The following is a 23,033-nucleotide window of genomic DNA, read 5'->3' on the forward strand; positions in this document are numbered from 1 at the left end:
GTCCTAATTCTACATCTAAAATTATGGGGCTGATCAGTACATCTCAGGGGCATGATTTTGGTGTTATGATAGGTCGTTTCGTTAAAATATCAGTTCAAAGCTCAGTAGCAGTCAAAAAAAGCAAATCAAATGCTAAGAATTACTAGGGAAGAAACAGTGAAAAAACAGAGAATATCTTTGTGCTGTTGTGTAAATCCGTGTGTGCTTAACACTGTGTAGCTTTGGTTCTCCTTCTCAAGGTGGGAGAAGGCTGAACTGGGATAAGTTCAGAAAAGGGCAACAAGGATGAGCAAGATTACATTGGCTGAATCTCATGCATGTGGAGACAAGATGAGGAAAGGGGCATATGGTGGACCTCCAGAAGAACATGTATGGAATGGAGATGTGGAAAAAGCAACAATTTTACATTTAGTGCCAGAGTTAGGGGGCAGCTAATGAAGCTAGTAGGAGCTTCGTCAAAACAAACAAGAAGAGGTGGTTCTTCACAGAGCAGGGAACCAACCTGTGAAACTGCTTTCCAAACGATGTTGTGAATGCTGAAGCATGGATCCAAAGGAAAACTGAACAAACTCATGGAAAGTTACTAAATACAGAGGCATGAAAACATAGACACCGCATTCAGCTTAAGAACCCCCTAGATTGGAACTGGTTGGTGACCTGAGGAAAATACAATGTGTGCTTGTCCGTTCTTACACTGTTCAGGCATCGAACTACTCTTGGAGACAGGATGCTAGATTAGAGGGACCTAGTATTGCCATTGTTAAGGCATGAATCCAAAATCTTTCCACTTGAAAAAGGGAAGACAGAAGACAAGACATGCATTCGTGTACTTACTTCAAAGGTGATATTATAAGGTACTAGTCCTTACTGTGCCCATTTGAGATCCAGTATTTGCAACCCTCTCTGCTGGGCTATTGTTTCTTCTGGAGTTTGCCTGTCAATCTCACTAATGGACAGAATATTTAATCAAATGCACATTTAACTGGTACCAGTGGCTGCTTAACAGTCTTGGTCCCTTGGAGATTCAGTTCAGTGTTGCTTATTCCTGATTGTGCTGCATAATTTATGAGGGCCTTTGCACATTTGGTGATTCTTCTGTGCTGTTGTTTCTGCACTGCAAACCTGTCATTGCTTACCTACAAAAGTTGTATAAGGCTTCGTTCCTAAGTCTTTGTATCCTTTCCTGGGAGATGGTGGAGTGAAGCAAAGCCCTCCTGTTACATAAAATCGAGTATGTGGCAGTCCCTTGAAGTTCTTGCACTAATGTCTTATGTTGCCTTGTTTTATATTTTTGCTTCAGTTTGCATTTCTTTTGGGCTTGCTTTCTCATCCTTCTTGGACAATTGGTCAGTTCTGGCACACAGCCTTCCATTGCTATTAATAATTCAAAGTACTCAGCCAAATTCTAGCATACTCCAATATGCATTACCGAAACTGTTCCAGGAACAACAAGCAAAGAAATAATTTCCTTTATGTTTTATTGAAACCAGGGTGATAGTTATGTTTGAAAAGAAACTGTAACAAGTAATAATTTCCCCAAAGACTGCCAAATAGATGTATGGCCACAAATACAAACTCAGACAAGAGATCGTGGCAGAATCCAGCAAATAAGTATTAATGTTTACTCTAAAAACAGGCTCTGGAAATGAGGGCTACTCGAGAGCAAATATTTACTTGGATTCTCAGCACTTTCTATATATGAATATAAAATAACACTCTATTACTGAGTGCGTATCTGTATTAGTATGACAGTAACTGGAACAACATGTAGTGTAACACACACACAGTTACAGGAATAACCTCAACACATCATCTGGTCCACCTATTTATATAGGGACAGGATGACACGTGTTTAGACACTTCTTAACTGATGTTTGTTCAACAGTTGGGCTATTGCAATGCTTCACTCTCCTTGTATGAGAAAAGCTTTTCCTAGTATCCAGCTTTTTTTTCTGTAAATAAAGTTGAATCCTTCATGGTTTAGGAGGCATGGTGGTGTTGGATTAGTGGCTGGACTTGATGAACTTAGAGGTCTTTTCCAACCTTAATGATTCTATGGTTCTATGTCACCTCCACTCTGTCAGGACAATCTTGCTCTCTTTATAAGGATCTTTTCCATATTATGGAACATGTGTTTTTTTTTTTTAAAAAAAAGTCTCTTTTTAAACACATCCCTGTTCCGTCCGCCCCCCGCCCCCAAACAAAAAGAAAGTTGCTTCCTTACATTTGTCCTTGCATCCCATTTGTTCTATCCTCCTGTTACCGCCAGGACTATCTCATGTGTCTATGTTTTCCTTGAAGTTTGATGTCTAGAGCTACGCATAGCTATTCTCCTCCATCGGCCTTTGGCAGGAACAAATTGCACCTGTTTAGATCTGATGTCCATGTTTCATCGTAAGATTCTTGACTCCAGTTCTGGGACCTGGCCAATTGTTCCTGTGTTGCATTTAAACATTTAATTACCTTTTCTTCAGCTTCTTACTCTGCAATCCTTTCTCTTTTTATAATTTAATTTGCTTGATTTGTGTTCTCTCTCTAATTTATTAACTTAATTTTTAATTTTTATCCCCCAGTTCTGCCCCTTCCAGTTCAGTATTAGCTCTCTTCTAGATCTTCATCGGAATTTTTAATGTGTATCTAATTCTCCATTAGTACTGAAAGAGAGAGCACTTTTTAAAACAGTAACAAAATCTAGGCAAAACAAAAAGTGCTCTGTGGCCCACAAACCCGCATTTTTTCCAGACTCTTTTTTCCTATTTCCAGTTTGTTTCATATTTCTATTTTTATGAAGATAAGTAAAGTCAGCAGATGTCCTACTGTAGATATGCATACTAGAGATATGTAGATACAGTAGATATACATAAAGAGCTGCTGTGGGTTATTCTTTATACTCATTTGAATGTTAGATCCCCTTACACTGCTGATCTTACTGGTCGTCTTTGTGAGCACTGTATGCAAGCATCAACATTTCTGCAGGGAACATCAGGCTGTCCTTCATTTCAATGAGGTGAAAAATACGTTGTTTTGGAAGGAAGTCTACACTTGCTTTCATCTTGTGACAATGATGTTCTGTACCCGTACTATGCAGTGTAATTCAGTTTTCTGGTTTCTTTTCTGAAAAACTTAAGTTCCTCGATTTATTCCAAGCAGATGAAAGCCAGCTCCTACCTGGAAGCCGCTTCTGAGCCCAGACAGTGTGTACTCATATATTGGCAAAAGCCAATGTAGGCACATACAAACACACAAAAACTTACTTCTGAGGGAGGGACCATAGTATTGGCTGTATTCATTAAGTTGTCTGTAAACAGAATATTAAATGCCTGGTAGTCTAGGGCTATTTACAATGAAGTTATAAAATCTTTGCATACTGAAAATTTACCTGCAAAAAGAGTGGTTCAACTTAAGGCAACACGTTTTGGTTAATATTATTGAGAAATTTTCAAGTGGGAATCATAAGCACAATGTTTTGAAATGTTCTTCAGTGTGCTTTTAAAGCCAGATATACAGCTGACATTATCTTCAGTGACAGATAAAAGCAGTGAGTTAGGGATTGCATTAATGCCTGATTAGTGCTTTTGTGAGTAGGGCTATATTTGTGTGTAATTTTGACATTTGCTATACAAATGCATTGTTCTTTTATAATTGTGCCTGTCTGGTTGCTCACTGTCATAATAGTAAAACAATTCTGTATTCGCAAGTTGTACTCCTGTGTTGAATGTGAAAGCTTATCATTTTCTGACAGGTACTGTATAATGAAATGTTTAAATGTAATCTACTAAATGCAAATGCAATAACCAGTTAATCATGCAGCCGGAAAATAACATGTTTGTTTATTTTCAGGTGTCACTCCTCCACAAGCTGCTGGATACTTGGAAGTAACAGATCTTAACTCAAAGAAAATCAAATATATTGCTATTCCTAGGTAACTGATTTTCTTGATTAGAGCAGCCTCTGTCTTACAGGAAGAGCGAAGAGAATTTAGTGTGTGTTATTACTTCAGGATAAGCAAATATTTCTTCTGATGTGGAAAGTAAAAATGAGTCATACTTAGCATATAAAATTCTGCAACTGTAACATGTTTTTATCAACATTTTTTGTCTGTTTACGAGGTGATACCAATGAAAATGTAGCAATTAATTAGTAAATATGAAAAGTAGCTTTATCTTCTGATTTTCATTCCCTTTGCTCTTTCCCCCTCTTCACCCACTTTATCTTCTACCCTCTTTCATTTTGTTTTCCTATCTTTATTTCCTTTTCCTTTTTCTCTGTCTTTAGGGTCTAACAAAGACAGTCAGAATGATCCAGTGCTTGGTGTTAGGAAACCAGGAAACAAGTTCTGGTCACATATAAAGTTCACCTTGAAAATAACTTGAGCTCTGTTTTGGCTCTCTCTTTGGAAAATACACATTCCCTCACAAGTATTTTGCATGATATACAAGTATCTTGTATGATACAGTAAAACAGCCAGACTATGTGGTTTCTGTATGGTTTTAACATCTATCTCTCATCACTGTAGAGCATATTTGCAAAACTTTTATTACATAAACATATATTTTAGATACAAATTGTAATTTTATACTACAATAATAATAAAGGGTTTTTGTTTTAAATAGCAGTCTCTCAACTTTGCATGTTTAAATAGCACATGTATGAAACCCATGTATCAGGAATTTTATACTTTTTTTTTATTCTATCCATTTGATGTTGGTTTTGACAATATTAATTGATTCTCATTTAAATTAGTTCTGCTTCATTAATATGTGGAATTTTTAAATTAATAGATAATTAATTTTGGACTGTTCACCATTATAATTGATCTGTTGGCCTACATCTTACACAGTCATTCAAAAATGTAAGCCATTAACATAGAAATAGTAGTGAATCACACTTTATTTTACACTAGCATTTTATAAGAAATTACAAAAATTACAAAGCCTAACTTCAACATTATGACCCTTAACCTAGTATGTGGATTTAAGCTATTTATGGCAAATCTGAGCAGAAGTCCAGATTTAAAAATGTGCTCCATTAAAATCTGATAAATAAAGTGACTTTTCCTATATATGAATAGTTCATGCTAAATCTAGCAACCTTTCCTCCTTCTGGCATAGCTAGCCTGGTCAAATGCTAAGATAACGCTTCTTCAGTTGAATTAGTGCAGGGCGATTTTAGTCTTGGGTAGAAGCACATGTGTTACTGCTTCTTTTATCTTCAAAGATTATTAATTGTAGTATAAGTACAAGTTGCCAAGTCATTATGCATGTCATTAACAGTACTGAAAAAATGCAAAGAATCTTTCCTACTTTATCTAAATTTCCCTTTATATTATGTAGCTATTAGGCCCACTGCTTCAGCAGTAAACTTTTGTCTGCAAGTTGACTGTTTAAAACAGTGCTAAGATTCTCTGTATAAAGCTGTACCATCTTCAAAGGAGTGTTCAAATCATCTTTTTTTATTAAAGCACTAGAGAAAGGTGTTACTTAAATTGATGGAAAGGTATTTCCCTCAGTGCCCAGGTCACATTCTCTCCTATTTCTTCTGTAGTTTTGTATTTTTCTAGAACACATTTTTATATTTTTCATATCCTTCATAGTTTTTTGTAAAGACTGATTTTCATCAAATATATGAGATACACCGGTGGGTTAGGCAACACCCAGTTTCTTGTACTGCTTTTTATACTGACAAGTATCTTTCAATCATACCCACTTTCAGTAGGTGGAATGTTTCAGATAAAATAGTGGGTCTGCAGGGCTTAGTTATAGTCTCTCATGGAATGTGGATCTAATTTCACTAAATTGCCACCTTAACTACAGAAAAACTCATCATCTTTTAAATTGTAACTTCAAGAAAAATCACATTAATTCTTGTTTTTCAGATCACAATCTCTCTCTCCTTATACATCTTGGCTCTCTAAGATCTCGGACGCCGATGCCCTGTTGGCACCACTGGGCAAAGTAGGGTTGGTTAGTGTGGACATGGGAGGCAGTGTGAGGCTGTGGGAGACCGGGCTGGACAGCCTCCAGCGGTCGCTGCAGGACTGGAGGAACATGATTGGCCAAGAAGATGGTCGTCCTGTGCAGGTAGGAGTTCACAAAGCTGATGATGCAAATGAATTTTCAGCTGGGAGAGGGGTCGAGGGAGAGCTGTGTTGAAAAACACTGTGAAGTAGAAATATGCCTGCGAGAAAAACTGAATAGACATATTCACTGGAAAAAAAAGATAAAACAGCTTAATTAAAAAGCTTTTTTGTGACCCCTGTAATTATTGTTACTGACAGTCTCTTTGTCTTACAGTGTTTGTATTTTTGCCAAATTCCAGTACGTTTAAATACAAATCAATTCTCTATCTCCTGCTGATTTTTAACTGCAACTTTCAAAATGTAGAATAATGAAATTAATTTTAAGGAAAGCATATAGTTTTCCAGAGTTCAAATACTTGGAAAAAATTACTGTGTTTGTACTTTGGAAAAGAAACTTGAAACCTAGGTGGAAGATGCCTTGAGTTCACAGTCATGCCTTTGACTAATTTCAAAAATTTTCCGAGCTGCGCAGTTACAAGGGTCTCCATACAGCCATGTCCTCACGTGGAATGTTTAGGTAGATATTGGAAATATACAGTATATACATGTATGCTGTGTGTACATGTATGTATGTATACAAAAGTGTTGATGTACTGGCTAATAAGTATGATCATCATTGCACCTTAAAGGGAGAATTCAGGACTGTTCAACTGCATATTTAATTTTTCTAGTGCTTGGAGAAGGTGTCACTTTTTTCTTCAAATAACTTCAAATATTTACTTCAAATAACTAGAGTGTGCTTTAGGAGGACTTCTCCACTTCTAACTAGGAAGATCCTGTCTCTATCTGGCGTTGCAATTATTTCTGTTTCATGAATTTCTGTAACCACTTTCACAGTACATTAGAATGGGCGAACAGTATGAGTCTTTTCTAAATTAGATCTCTCTATATTGTTGCTTACAAGGTGTCCAGGTATTTCAAGTGTGAATGGGATTTAATAGGCCAAAACCGTAGCTCTTCTTTCACTTTGTTTTCCCACTTTGAGCTCCCTTTCTACAAGATGTTCATAGAATCATTAAGATTGGAAAAGACCTCTAAGATCATCAGGTCCAAAGGTCAGCCCAACACCACCGTGCCTCCTAAACCAAGTCCCAAAGTGCCACGTCTACATGTTTTTTGAACACCTCCAGCAATGGTGACTCTACCACCTCTGGGAAGCCTGTTTCCAGTGCCTGCCCACTCTTTCAGTAAATAAATTTTTCCTAATATCCAATCTAAACCTCCCCTGATGCAGCTTGTGGCCATGTCCTCTTATCCTATCACTAGTAATTTGGGAAAAGAGACTAACCCCCACCTCGCTACAACCTCCTTTCAGGTAGTTGTAGAAAGCAAGAAGGTCTCCCCTCAGCCTCCTCTTCTCCAGACTAAACAACCCCGGTTCCCTCAGCTGTTCCTCATAAGACTTGTTGTCCCGACCCTTCACCAGCTTTGTTGCCCTTCTCTGGACACGCTCCAGCACCTCGATGTCCTTCTTGTAGTGAGGGGCCCAAAACTGCACACAGTACTCGAGGTGCGGCCTCACCAGTGCCGAGTACAGGGGCACAATCACCTCCCTACTCCTGCTGGCCACGCTATTCCTGATAGAAGCCAGGATGCTGTTGGCCTTCTTGGCCACCTGGGCACGCTGCTGACTCATGTTCAGCTGGCTGTCAACCAGCACCCCCAGGTCCTTCTCTGCTGGGCAGCTTTCCAGCCACTCCTCCCCAAGCCTGTAGCGGTGCATGGGGTTGTTGTGACCCAAGTGCAGGACCCAGCACTTGGCCATGTTGAGCCTCATACGATTGACCTTGGTCCATTGATCCAGCCTGTCCAGATCCCTCTGCAGAGCCTTCCTACCCTCAAGCAGATCGACACTCTCGCCCAATGTGGTGTCATCTGCAGACTTACTGAGGGCGCACTCTATCCCCTCTTCCAGATCATTGATAAAGATATTAAACAAAACTGACCCTAAAACTGAGCCCTGGGGAACACCACTTGTGACAGGCTGCCAACTGGATTTAACTCCGTTCACCACAACTCTCTGGGCTCAGCCACCCAGCCAGTTTTTTACCCAGCAAAGAGTACACCTGTCTAAGCCATGAGCCTCTAGCTTCTCTAGGAGGATGCTGTGGAAGACAGTGTCAAAGGCGTTACTGAAGTCCAGATAGGCAATATCCACAGCCTTCCCCTCATCCACTAGGCGGGTCACCTGGTCATAGAAGAAGACCAGGTTAGTGAGGCAGGACCTGCCTTTCGTGAACCCATGCTGGCTGGGCCTGATCCCCTGGTTGTCCTGCACATGCCTGGTGAGCTCACTCAAGATGAACCTGCTCCATAACCTTCCCCAGTACCGAGGTCAGGCTGACAGGCCTGTAGTTCCCCGGATCCTCCTTCCAGCCCTTCTTGTAGATGGGCATCACATTGGCAAGCCTGCAGTCATCTGGGACCTGCCCTGTTAACCAGGACTGCTGATAAATGATGGAGAGTGGCTTGGCAAGCTCCTCCGCCAGCTTCCTCAGTACTCTCAGGTCATAAACTGCTTCCTCCTGGATTTTTGGGGGGTTTGGTTTGTGATCCGTCCCTGCCTTCCAGCCTGGGGCTGAATACCCTGGGGGTAAATGGTCTAACAAAGACTGAGGCGGAGAAGGCATTAATTACCTCAGCCTGTTCTTCATCCTTGGTGGCAATGTTCCGCCCTGCATCCAGTAGAGGATGGAGATTCTCCTTGGCTCTTTTTTGTTTTTAATATATTTGTAAAAACATTTTTTGTTATCCCTTACAACAGTGGCCACATTGAGTTCTTAGCTGGGCTTTTGCCTTTCTAATTTTGTCTGTGCATGACCTAACAAGATCCCTGTACTCTTCTTGAGTTGCCTGCCCCTTCTTCCAAAAGCGATAAACTCTACTTTTTTTCCTGAGTCCCAGCAAAAGCTCCCTGTTCATCCAGGCCAGTTTTTTTCCCTGACTGTTCGTCTCATGGCACATGGGGACAGGCTGCTGCTGTGCTTCTAAGATCTCTTTCTTGAAGAGTGCCCAGCCTTCCTGGACTCGTTGGCCTTCAGAACTTCCTCCCAAGGGACTCTCCCAACCAGTGCCCTGAACAAGCCAAAGTCTGCCCTCCAGAAGTTCACGATAGTGGTTTTGCTGACCCCCCTCCTTACTTCACCAAGAATCAAGAACTCTATCATATCATGGTTGCTAAGCCCAAAACAGCCTCCTACCACCACATCTCCCACCAGTCCTCTGTAAACAGGAGGTGAAGCAAGGCACCTCCCCTGGTAGGCTCACTCACCAGCTGTGTCAGGAAATTGTCTTCCACACACTCCAGGAACCTTCTAGACTGTTTCCTCTCTGCTGTATTGTATTTCCAGCACATGTCTAGTAAGTTGAAGTCCCCTGCTAGAACTAAGGCTACTGATCATGAGACTTCTGCCAGCCGCTTGTAGAACACTTCATCTACCTCTTCATCCTGGTTGGGTGGTCTGCAACAGACCCCCAGCAGGATATCTGCCTTGTTGGCCTTCCCCCTCATCCTTACCCATAAGCACTCAGCCTTATCATCACAGTCGTTGAGCTTTATGCAATTGAAACACTCCCTAACATACAGAGCCACCACGCCACCACTCCTTTCTTGCCTATCCCTTCTGAAGAGCTTATAGCCATCCATTGCAGCGCTCCAGTTGTACAAGCCATCCCACCATGTCTCTGTGATGGCAACTAAGTCCCAGCTATCCCGCTGCACAGTGGCTTCCAGCTCCTCCTGTTAGTTGCCAGTGCCATGTGCGTTGGTGTAGATGCACCTGTTGAGCTGGGCTATTGAATCAATTTCACCCCCAACCCTGGCACGCCACCTCTAGACTCCTCTCTAGTGGGCCTGGCTATATTCCCTTACCCCTTTGAACCTAGTTTAAAGCCTTCTCAGTGAGCCCCACAAATTCATGAACAAGAATCCTTTTCCCCATTTGAGATAGCTGAACTCCATCCGCTGCCAGCAGGCCCGGTGCTGTATAAACCTCCCCATGATCAAAAAACCAAAATTCCACTGATGGCACCAGCCGCTGAGCCATGTGTTACTCAGGTGTGTTTTCCTGTTCCTTTCAATATTCTTCCCTGCCACTGACAGGATTGAGGAAAACACTACCTGTGCCCCTAATCCTTCAGCCAATCACCCCCGTGCCCTGAAGTCCCTTTTGATCACTTTTGGACTTCTCTCTGCAACATCGTCACTACCAACCTGCATAGCCAATAGCAAGTAATAATCAGAGGGCCGTACCAGACCAGGGAGTTTCCTAGTAATGTCTCCAACCTGGACCCAGGGTGGCAGCAGACTTCCCTGTGGGATGGGTCTGATATTCTGATACTATTCGGAGGTTCCGCAGTTACAGAAACTTGTGCAAGAACTGATGTGTTCTTGTTACTGGATCTCAGCAAATGCCTTTTGTAAAAATCACGAGAGAAGGAAACTATTACCCAGTAGCACATTTGTGTGGGTGCTTGTTGCTTTAGCAGTGCCATTTTTATTACCAATGCAGTAGCACTAGCACCATCTTATGGTGAGATATAGTCTGTTTACACCAGCTCAATTTCAAGCTAGTCAGTAGAAATGAAAAGAGCCAGGAGGAACAGTTAGAGTTTTACTTGTTTTAAGAGTTGTTTTTCGTTCTTTTTCATTTTTTTTGATAACTTGTGATTTTATTCAACAGTATTACTGTACTGTCAGTCATAGTCAACTAAATAATAGAGAATACTGGCTTTGAAAGTATATATAATCAGAAAATTTTAACTCATTTAGCTAGGAATGACAAGTAACCATTTTTTAAAAAGGCTAAGAAGTTTTCCCACAGTCACAAAGTAGTTTTCAAGATATGCTGTAGAATTCCTCTCTCCTGACAGCCTGCCCCTCTGATTAGTAGGCACATTCCATGGCAAAGTCGTCTTAGAGCATCTTTCTTCTTTCCTCTGTCAACACAGGTTATGTAGCTCAAGTCAGTGGTTTGTCAGAACTCTGAATGTCATACTGTTTGGTTTGACTTAAAGGGCTGAAACAAAGCCTCCTATGTGGTCTTCAGATGCGTGGTTGTCACTGACTTCTGTTTCTCTACTTTACACACTTTGCTTTAAATGGAAAGATAATAACACCTAAGAAAATTTGTTTACAAAGGCATTACAAAGCAATAAGGAGTAAATTACATCTTTTATGTACATCTCCAGTAAGATATAAATATAGATGCAAAGACCAGAAACAAATCTTCAACCAGGCTTCAGTTGGAACTATTGGTGCTATCTTCTAGGGCTGCATTTTGGCTTTGACAAACACATCAGATCTCAGAAACAGGCTGGATGTACATAAGCAATGAAATGGAGGAAAACAAACAGCTGTTCCACTTATATTCAGTAATTAGGATCCCTTGATATAAAGTCGTGGAGCCTTCAAAAGAGTCAACATTTGTTTTGTATTGTTGATCTACTCAGCAGAATTCAAACCGCCGAAGTCTTGAGGCTACAAAAATAGTTTCTGGAAATATGGTTTATGTTTACATAAGTATGCATTTATATAGGCAGGTCAACAATTTTCTCCATTTATTGAAGTTTTAAACTCAAAATATGACTACAGTATTCTGAAATTATTAAATTGGAGTGCTTTAAACACAAAAACTAAACAAAATATTGGATTTTGTAAAGCTATGAAACACCCTTCAAATCCAAAAATTTTTGAGCTTTTTCACTCTTTGCTGTTTCTGACAACAAGGTCACTTCATTACCAAATATCTGAAAAGAATTTGAAAGACAATTTATTTTTAAAAACTTGCCCTAAAAGTTTTATGGCAATAGGCAGACATTGATAAGTTTGTGTTACTTTTTGCATCAAAGGGTTGTTGATAGAAATTAAATAGAAAAAACACAGTACATTCTGATATACTTGGGCTGGGTTTTTTTTCCATTGAGCATTGTTTACTGTTATGTCTCATTTAGATAAAGTATAATGCTTTCATAAAAATAATTAAAAGGTGCATCATTTAGAGGTATTTCAATAGATGGTAAAGCATTGTCCCCTTAAGGCACCTGAAATCTCTGCAATGAAATCTTTTTTCATTTTTTCTGTGATTATCAGGAAAACCATTTAATTCTGTATTGATTCCATTTAATGTTCTCTTGCTGTAGGCTGTTGCCCAAAATGTTTTATGGTTTGTAAAGGTATTACTCAGAATGTCATTGTTTTCAAAAGTCCCAGGGCATACCCAAACCTGATGAGTGCATAAAAATATACTTGGTCAAAGATTACAAAAGCGTCGGCTTGTAATTAATGATTATATATATACATACATATATATATATATATATATGAACCTCAAAATTGAATCACAGTGTTTTTGGCGATCCTCGTGTAATCTTGATCTAGACAATATCACCATGCAAAATGACATCCCAAAGCTGACGATAGTCTCTTGTTATTTCAGTACCACGATTTACCAAAGTGATCTGATCCCGTAAAAACAAAACAAAACAAAAACATTGTTGTAATCTGAGATTCCTTAGGGATTTATTTTGGTGGAGTTTTTTTGGTATCTGTGTTGTCTGATGTATGTGTGGAACCTGCAGTAGGTGCATCATCTCTTACATGCATGAGGTGAGGTTTTGAAATCGCAGTGCTGCATGTTTGTGGCTATATATAAAGGCCTAATGAGTTAGGTGCTTGCAACTACTTTGATTTTCTATGGACTCTTCTCTCTCATTTTCAGTATACTAAGCCTTCCTCATAAACATTCAGGGACCTGGTTGAAAATGAAATCATGTTTTCATCTAAGTGATTGGTTAACAAGTGAGAAAAAAAAAAAAAAAAAGGAAAAAAAATACTTCTTTCCCTTTTCCCCATCTTCTGCTGTAATCCTAAAACAGGGTCACAATCTCCCGGTAGATCTTAAAGCCCAAGGCCTGCCTGTCGTACGGTACACTTCTTCTTCAACGATGGTTATTGCTTACGTCTCTTTGGCCTACAACAGAGGCCCAATCTACATAGGGGTTCTGTATAGTGCATGTTTTCCTCAGAAACTTAAAACTTGGAAATGTTTGGCTCAGGTTATAACTGCTATAAGAGCTCAGGTGAGTTTCTTAAATGATCCAGGTTCAGCCAATGTAACGTCAAGATCACATACTGTAGAACTGAACAGGGGAACGAAACAGCAAATGCAAATTGAGTGGGCACCAGCCTTGCTAAAACCAGCTGTTTAAAAACAGGTCAACTACCAGAAGTTTCTTCTGCTTCAGGTAGTAAAATTATACCTATGCTTACCTATGAGCAAGTGCATGCACTGTGTAGAACATGAATAATAAAACACCTCCATCATTCCAGCCCTTTAGTCTCAAGACTGAGGGGCAGCACTCAGCTTAAAAAATCATGTACTACTTTGTAGGTGGGTCAGTCCAAACGAAGTGTGTAAGAGAGACACTGACTCCTGCTCAGGGCAGGTTTCTACCCACTGGGTCAACAGCTGAAAACATTTCAGCAGCCCTTGTCACTGAAGACCATTCACATAATGTCTATCAGTAGTAGTCCACCTATTAGGGGCAGACCTTTATTTGGACAATTCCTGAATAAGAAACCAGGCACTTCCAGAGACAAGAAGCAGCCTGAAAATGTTCTCTGTTTTGGTTTGGTTTGGTTTGTTTTTTTCCCCACTTTGCTTTTGTGATTTGACCTGATCTGCCTATTTTCTAGCAAAAAGCCAACTGAACAGTTAAGTCGTGCTAGAGTTCACAGCATCAGAAAACTGAGATGTGGAATGAATCTAGGAAGACGCATGAATGAGAAAAATATCTTTGTTTGCTTCTCACCAGTGGTTTGAACAACAGATGCACTAGGGATAGTTCTGCAGTAGTGTGTAGAAATCCATGCAGCACTGGCCCAGATTTATCCTGTTAGAAGAGGTCCTAAAGGTAGACAACTCTGCTTGACTTGTATATATTTTAGATATGTTTCAGGTCTTGGCACTAGAAGGAGACATGAATGAAATGTTTCTAAGAATAGGGAAGGCTTCAGATTAAGGTTTTGGGAGATTTCATTCAAGATCATCTCCTCTGGGGAACTGACTGAGAGAATAGCTTTCTGTCAAAAATGAATGCTTTTATCTTAAATTGTGATTCCTTTTCCCAGTAGCTCTAGAAGCCTGTTCGTTTGGTTTCTGCTATGACTAGTTAAAGTTTTACTGACATAGTGTTTCCACAATGCATGAATCATTGTAACTAGCTAAATGGAGAAGTGAAAAAAAATTACTTCATCCATCCATAACTGTTTCCCTTTAGACATGCCTAAACATTTAAATATGTAATTATTGCAACATCTGGAGCCAGTAAACATTATCATCACTTTCCAGAGGGGGGAACTGAAACATAAGGAAGGGAGGTCACTTGTTCAAGTGCATGCTGTGTGTCTACACTGCAATGTCGGGTGGGATAAATGCCGTATACACCCATAAGGATATATAAATGTACTTTGTACTTGTGTTGGCAAGCTGAGTAGCTTGAATGTCCTTGAACGCTGCAATCAGTACAAACATACCTTAAATTGGGTCAAAAAAAAAAAGCATATAAATGTAGTGCAGTCACCTAAGAAAACAAATGTCAACTCTAGATAGCTTGAGGTTGAAATGTGCTTAGCTGAGTATAGACACATCCAGCAAAACTCAGGAAATGCAATAAATAGATATTTTTCTCAGATTTAAATGGCTGTCTTCACAGTCATATAGCAGTACTCAAAAATTATAACAGAACACGTAAGTTACTCTGTGTTCTGTGAACAGCTAGAAGACATGAACGTATGGTTCACACCATTAACATAAAAAGGCAATGTATATGTGTTCATCACCAATAGATAAAAAAATTAAGGGTGGGGTTTTTTTGTGTGTCTTAACTGCTTATATCATCCATGACGCAAGGGCTTTTTGCTAAAAACAGCATTTTGGTGAGTTTAGCAGCACTCAGTAGTAGTTCCAAACATTCAGACTTTCTTCTGCAATCCATCATAATGCCAAATTGTCAGGTTTATTTTTGAAGTTAGAAGAAATACAATCACATTAAATTAATTGGGGGGGGGGGGGGGGGGCATTCATATGTAGGTGTATGCATATATATATTCGGACACATATATATTCACATATGTTCATACACACACAAGTTCATTTTTTTTTGCCCAGATGTCATACCTGGATGCGGACTCTCTTGAATTAGAATTACCTCAGGAGATCATTATAACTTTGCAGGTACCGAGTCCCTCAGGGACTGTATTTCATAATGAACAGGGATTCGAGGGAAGAGATTAGAGGAGGAGATTTTAGAGCAATTTAGGAAAATGATCTTGGGATCCTTGTGTTACACATGTACTTAGCCATGAGGAACGCAATAATGCTTCTCCCTCCTTTTGTCAGGTCCTTGTCTGTGGTCAGCTGGTTAAAAGACCTGTTGGCACAAGTTCTGCCCTTTGTCTGGCTTTTGCACCAAAGGGATTATTTTAGCAGGTGTATTCCTGATTTAGAGCTAGAATATAGCTGAGGCACCTACCTGGACTCAGAAAATTAGAAACTTTCTGTGGATGTATTCACAGCCTCCTTTTTCCCGGATGCATTTTGATCTCTTAGAATGGAGGGGGTGGACACATTGGACTGTCCTCCAATTGCAACAGCAAGAGGTTCAGAACAGTCATCATGAAATAGGTGGAGATCATCAGGAATGCAGGATGATACAGTGTACAAACTATTGTCTAGTAAATTCTACAAAAGAATTTTTTAAAAGGGGGGCGGGGGAGAAGTGTCATGGTTATTAGTAGGCTTTGCAATTTTACTTCTCTGTTGTATGGCCAGAACAAGGGCAAGGGAAGGGTGGCTGATATGTAGCAGTGCTTTCAGTCCTGTATTAGTTATAGTTGATTTTTCTGAGGGACTCTTAGATTTGTCTCTTTCATTCCCTCATAGTGCTAGTACAGAACAAAAGAAATGTTGTGTAGCTGCCTTTGAGTTTTCATAATATGATGTAGGTGCTTCCCCTAGAGGATTTTGGAAATCACCTGTATAGTTGTTGAGGAAATAAAACATTAATAACAAAAACATCCTGCAATTCTTGCAAGCACTCTCACTTATATGAAATTAATGGCTATGTTTTCCTTTATAGCAGTCATGCCTTGGTTTATTAATGGCTAAACAGTTTGAAAACATGCAAGTTCAGCTAACTCACGTGAGGTCATTGATCAAACTGTCTTATTAAAATCTTAGCTTGTTTAGAGAGGGCCTCCTTTTCTTTCTTACAATTTTTCACCGAAACCTATGCGCCTTAAACACCACACAGCCTTCTGTGAGCCTTGGTGGAGTATCAGGAGATAAACATCTACCTCCCAGAGAAGGAAAGTTTAGGGTAATGCAAATTCATGTGTTGAATTTATTTTTTAGCTTGGATGGTTATCTGAATAATAATTGATTCAGGAGTTTCAGTGATCCCAACTAGTTTATTTTTACTGGTCAGGATCTACTTTAATCTATACTGACGTTTTTTAACTCTTTTTTTCCTTTTTTAAAAGTAACATTTTACATTAGAACATTTTAGCTAACATCCAGCCTTCTTCTGATGTTAAGACTGAACTGGACAAAGCTGCAGTTCGTGGTTCAAGATAAAAGCATGACCTTTTCAACAAGAGTAGCTAGTGCTCTTCCCCACCACTACCCCACCAGTTCTAGATTTTCTACTTTAGACCAAGTAGTTTTTCTGACCACATGAGGGCATCGGTGAGCTGATAACAGTGCTTTTGCTCATCTCTTAAATACTGTTGGTGCAAACCCCATGAATTATGAAAAATATATGTAGTGGAGAGTTTTTATAGGTTTGGATTAACGAAATGATGGTATTCTGCAGTCCTGCATGGGATCCTGAAACACTTGAAATACTGCAGATTAGAGAGTTACTTAGTAAGTGGATTACAAGGTACAGTTTGATAGTGTTTGCAGTTCTGAGATCCATGAGCCCTGAATACACAGTTTTGATCTGTGACCTTTTACCGGACTGCATGATCCGTTTTAGCAAAGTGAGGAGTAGCAGGCGTATACCGCCCTTTGAAGAAAGGCATAAGCATAAGGCTAGAAGGCCACAAACTCACTGAGCTCGGTATGTTCATATCACCATCAGTGAAGGAAGAGTTAGTATATGAATTACTACAGGAGCTTGACTCACACAAATCAATGGGCCCTGACGACATCCACCCGAGGGTGTTGAGAGAGATGGCTGACATGATTGCAAGGCCACTCTCCATAATCTTCAAGTAGTCATGGAGAACAGGGGGTGTCCCTGAGGACTGGAGGAAGGCAAATGTTACCCCTATCTACAAGAAAGGCTCAAGGGAGGATCCGGGTAACTATAGGCCCATCAGCCATACTTCAATCCCTGGGAAAGGTATAGAACGAATCTTCCTGGGGGCCATCACAAGTCAACTGAAGCACGTGATTGGGAAAAGCCAACGTGGCTTCACTAAAGGCAGATTGTGTTTGACAAACCTGGTGGCCTTCTATGACAGAGTGACTTGCCTTGTTGACATGGGGCGAGCGGTGGACATTGGCTACCTGGACTTCTCCAAGGCCTTTGATATGGTCTCCCCCAGTCTCCTCCTGGAGAAATTAATGCGTTATGGCCTAGACAAGTGGTCTGTGCAGTGGGTGGGGAACTGGCTGACAGGCTGCACCCAAAGGGTGGTGGTAAATAGCTCCTTTTCCAAGTGGCAACCTGTCACAAGTGGGGTTCCCCAGGGATCAATATTGGACCCAATGTTGTTGAATATCTTTATAAGTGATCTGGATAATGGCATCAAGTGTAGCCTGATGAAGTTTGCAGGTGACACCAAGTTGAGTGGGGAAGTAGACACTCCAGAAGGGAGAGCTGCTCTGCAGGGAGATCTGGATAGGCTGGAAGAGTGGGCCAACAAGAACCTTATGAAGTTCAACAAGGACAAGTGTAAGGTCATGCACCTGGGAAAACATAATCCGGGAGTGCAGCACAGACTGGGACCCACCTGGCTGGAGAGCAGCTCTGTGGAAAGGGACCTGGGGTCCTGGTGGACGGGAAGCTCAACATGAGCGAGCAGTGTGCTGCTGTGGCCAAGGCAGCCAACAGGATGCTGGGTTGCATCAAAAAGGGCATCACCAGCAGAGATAAAGAAGTCATCATCCTGCTCTACTTGGTGATTGTCAGGCCACACCTGGAATCCTGTGTACAGTTCTTGTCCCCGCTATACAAAAAGGATGTGGACAGGCTGGAAGGGGTCCAGAGAAGGGCCACCAAGATGATCAAAGGACTGGGAGGCTGCCATATGAGGATAGGCTGGGAGAACTGGGTTTGTTCAGCCTTGAGAAAAGGAGGCTCAGAGGGGATCTCATCACCGTGTACCAGTACTTAAGGGGTAGCTACAAAGAAGATGGAGACTCCCTTTTTACATGGAGTCCCATGGAGAGGACAAGGGGGAATGGACACAAGTTGCTCTTGGGGAGATTCCGATTGGACACCAGAGGGAAATTTTTCACAGTGAGGACAGTCAACCATTGGAATAATCTCCCCAGGGAAGTGGTTAACTCGGCCACATTGGACACCTTTAAGAGTTCTCTGGACAGGGTGCTGGGCCATCTTGTCTAGACTGTACTCTTCCTAGAAAGGTTGGACTAGATGATCCCTGAGGTCCCTACCAATCTGTGATTCTGTGATATCTCTAAAAGTCTTCGCTGGGTAAAGCAACTCAGAAAAAGATAATTGGTCAGATACTTTTCCTCATATAAATGTCCTCAGCTGAAATGAGGCCCTTGCTGGACACACTATGCAAACACGTCTAAAGTACATTCTGTTTCCTGAAGATCTTCCAGTCTCATTAGAGCAGACAGACAAAAAGCAGGAGTGGAAATAACTTTAACTTTCTGTTAGAGCACGCTGATCCAGCACAAAGTTCCTCTTTCTTCCTCTGACCTTCCTGTGAAAGCCCACAGTTCTCATGGGAGAAAATAAAATAACCTCAACATGCGGTCTTTGAGATCTCAAAAAGTCTGCAGCAGTGCACATTGCTGACAAAAAGGCTGAAGCTCCCAACAGCAGTGAAATCCTGCTGCCCCAGCAAGACAAATGCATACTAGTAGTTCTGCCCTTAGGAAAGTTGTTTCCCTAATTAGTGAAGTATAATGAAAATTTAAGTCATCTGATCTGTTACAGTAGTGCTAAATATTGGAGGCTTTCCTTTAGAAAACAAAACAACATAACTGATCCTTAGTAACTTACGTCTATGCTTCTTAAGGGCAGATTTGACAAGGTCCTAGGTCTGTAAAAATAAGGCTTTTCTGCTTTCATGTGTAATATTTTTCAGCTTTCTTTTGGCTGTGCAATGTCCCTGCAGTTTTCTGTCCAGACTATTCCAAATTGTCAGTCTGTTCACTTACCCCATCTTCCTAGCTGTTGATGATTCAGGGTGCTCCAGAAGAAATGGAATTCACTGTCTCCTAAATTTATTAATCTTAAGAGGTGTGTAGTAGTCGTGATGAATAACCAAGCCAGACACTGTCTGTCTGCTCTGATTATATTTTGTAGTGGATTAGCATACTAAAAAAATTATGATCTCACATCTCTTGTGAATGACCAGGCAAATTTTAATAATGACAGAGGAAAACAGAATTTACGCAGGTGTTAACATAGCAGAGGATCTGTTAGATGGAAGAAAATGTGTGATATTCTCTCATTACTTCATTTAATTTGTCCAACTTTTAAGCCAGAGTACATATTCATGAACAAAAGACCAAGACTAATGCATCTACTGCTGCAGAGTTTCTGAGTTGGTTCTTAGAGTGACAGCGTTTAGTTCAAACGAAGACCCACCCACAGCAGTGACAAGTACATTTTATATAGTTGGGGTTTTTTAGCTGGTGTATAAAAACTTCATTTGCAAACCAGATACCCATTTGTACATGTTTCACCCCAAATCTCCATCTCTTTCCCCACCCAGATTAACCTACCTGTGATTTCACTTTTATTTTACAGATCCAAAATTCCATTAATGCTGTGATGCTTTGAATAGTTTTGCTCTTTGAGACAGCAGTTTAATGCCTGTATGATTTTTAAAACAGTTTTAGAGAGAAATGTTCACAGGATTCAGATAATGCATGAAGCTTCATTAGTTCATTTTGAATTCTTGCAAGCTTTACAGCAAAGATAGAAAATCAAAATGAAGCCAAAATGAATGAAGAAAACCTATTAAGTGTGTTTTATACTGCAGTGCATCTAATGTTTTTTCACTTCAGGATACAATTGAAGACACAGAGTGTATTTCATAAATTATTATGGTCATGTCTAATACTGAACTTTCTGTGGAAAAATGACTTGTGAGCTCAATTTTGCACAGTTGATGTGAATAGAAATTGTGCTATTAACTTTCAGCACATAGGAAAAAGCCGTACATGATAAGGTACAAGTAAAAGTAATAGAAACCATTAGATCTTTTTTTCCAATCTTTGCCTTTCACTCGATCATGTAAGTAGATTATAATACATTTTCTTTCTGTCTTTGCTAAAATCAGTTTTACAATAGAACACAAAACCACCACGGAGCAGGCAGATTAGCCTTTGGTTTGCCTGATGTAGAATTATTATATACTTTTTGAGAAAATAATATGTATATTCATGCTGCTGAATGTGTTGGAGGAAAGGATGTTCTTGTGACCTGTTAAACACAGCCTAGGGTAACACTGAAGATTTAAGGTTGCTGGCAGGGGCGGGGAGAGGGATAAAAGAAAACAAAGATTTTGTTTCAGGGAAAAATTCCATTTTCATTCCATTCTGTGGAATACATTTCCTAATCCTTTGTGCCACTGAGGGACAGATTATTTAATGCCTTTTTCACCTGGAGAATAGTCATGTTTCATTACAGCCAAAGTCAGTCTCCTTTCATAATAATGTATTATTTTGATAAAAGATTTTACACTGATTTTGATGAGGAAGCTAACATTTCCCAAAACATTAAAAATATGTTTTAATTTCTTTTCCTGCAATGATGGGCCGAAGACAATTGCATAAGGTTCAACATGGCTGAGTGCCGGGTCCTGCACTTGGGTCACAACAACCCCATGCACCGCTACAGGCTTGGGGAGGAGTGGCTGGAAAGCTGCCCAGCAGAGAAAGACCTGGGGGTGCTGGTTGACAGCCAGCTGAACATGAGCCAGCAGTGTGCCCAGGTGGCCAGGAAGGCCAACTGCATCCTGGCTTGTATCAGGAATAGTGTGGCCAGCAGGAGTAGGGAGGTGATTGTGCCCCTGTACTCGGCACTGGTGAGGCCGCACCTCAAGTACTGTGTGCAGTTTTGGGCCCCTCACTACAAGAAGGACATCGAGGTGCTGGAGCGTATCCAGAGAAGGGCAACAAAGTTGGTGAAGGGTCGGGAGAACAAGTCTTATGAGGAACAGCTGAGGGAACCGGGGTTGTTTAGTCTGGAGAAGAGGAGGCTGAGGGGAGACCTTATTGCTTTCTACAACTACCTGAAAGGAGGTTGTAGCGAGGTGGGGGTTGGTCTCTTCTTTCCAAGAGAAAATGGCCACAAGCTGCATCAGGGGAGGTTTAGATTGGATATTAGGAAACACTTTTTTAACCAAAACGGTTGTCAAGCATTGGAACAGGCTTCCCAGAGGTGGTAGAGTCACCATTGCTGGAGGTGTTCATAAGATGTGTATACGTGGTGCTTAGAGACAGGGTTTAGTGGTGGACTTGGCAGGGCTAGGTTTATGGTTGGACTTGATCTTAAAGGTCTTTTCAAACCAAAACAATTCTATGATTCTGTGATCTTCTAATATATGCCTAATATTTGTCCACAGTGCTAATGATGAAAACAAGCTATTTAAGAAAACACTGGTATTTTAACTTTATAGTATTAGTAGTGTTCATATATTCATGTAATTCATGTTTTTCGACAATAATTTATTGCTCTATGTGGGAAGTAACATATATTCTTCATTGACTATAAACTGCCCTGTGTAATATATTGTATATGAATGAAAAGGCAAAATAGCAGAATAAGTCTTTCCGTCTGTGTCCCTGGTATGCTAGGATGAGAGTGAATATCTTCTAATTTGCATCTTAGCAGGGTTCTTTCCTTTATGATGAAAAGAGTAAATGAAGAATGGGATCCCGCCAGTCTAGATCCTGCCTGTATCTGCCTACTTTCCAGGCTGTCTAATCACGCAGCGAATTAATATTTGCACCTCCATTACTTGCATTAAACTGAGAACCTAAATCATGTGAAGTGTATTCCACCTCAAATCTTTCTGATCAACAGTAAGAAACACCCAATAATGCAGTATTATTATGAATACTAGAATAACTGCCTGTCAAAATAGTTATTGTTTGGGCACTTTAGCTTTTTCTTTTTAAAAAGCCTTCCTACATACTCTCTACAGCTGTAAATACTGCAGCTGTGACCCTGTTTGCTAGTAGTTTGTAAATTATGTTTTGCCTATTTGTGTGTGTTTATTAAGTTGTGAGACGTGAAATCATGCCGGTTTCAGGTTCAGTAAATGTGTTGTATGTTGAATGCTCCAAAGAATGCTTAAAAGGGCTTAGTACGAAGGTTGGTTACTTGTTTGTCACTGCATACAGCAAGGAAGAATTCCGTTTATTTCTGTTATGAACATATAATACCCTATAAGGAATGGCCAGCTCTGTTTAAACGTACCCAAAAGGATAAGAAAAATTTGATTTGGGGAGGTTTGGAGAATGGAAATACAGTCTAGTTTTTAAAGCACAAATTACATCCCTTTACACCTGCAGGATGTTAGCCTGAATTAGAGTATTTTTTCTGGGTTTTTTTTCCCCCTTTCTAAGTTGTATCTGGAGTATTAAAATAAGCATTGTGTTTTGCATAAGAGGACTAGATATGAGTTAGCCCTGGCAGGGCCAGCTCTATTAAAACTAAGAGGGGAGAGGTC

General features: G+C 40.4%; 1 protein-coding gene across 2 annotated transcripts in view; it reads left to right on the forward strand.

The window, feature by feature from the left end:
- VWA8 (von Willebrand factor A domain containing 8) overlaps nt 1–23,033 on the forward strand; it is a 195,207-nt gene that overhangs the window by 140,880 nt on the left and 31,294 nt on the right. For both annotated transcript variants that reach the window (XM_075087631.1, XM_075087621.1), the window contains exons 36-37: nt 3,841–3,922; nt 5,876–6,080. In XM_075087631.1, the coding sequence (XP_074943732.1) occupies nt 3,841–3,922; nt 5,876–6,080 (287 nt within the window). The remainder of the gene's footprint in view (nt 1–3,840; nt 3,923–5,875; nt 6,081–23,033) is intronic.

This window comes from Phalacrocorax aristotelis, chromosome 1, assembly GCF_949628215.1.
Source record: "Phalacrocorax aristotelis chromosome 1, bGulAri2.1, whole genome shotgun sequence".
NCBI classification, from domain to species: Eukaryota; Metazoa; Chordata; class Aves; order Suliformes; family Phalacrocoracidae; genus Phalacrocorax; species Phalacrocorax aristotelis.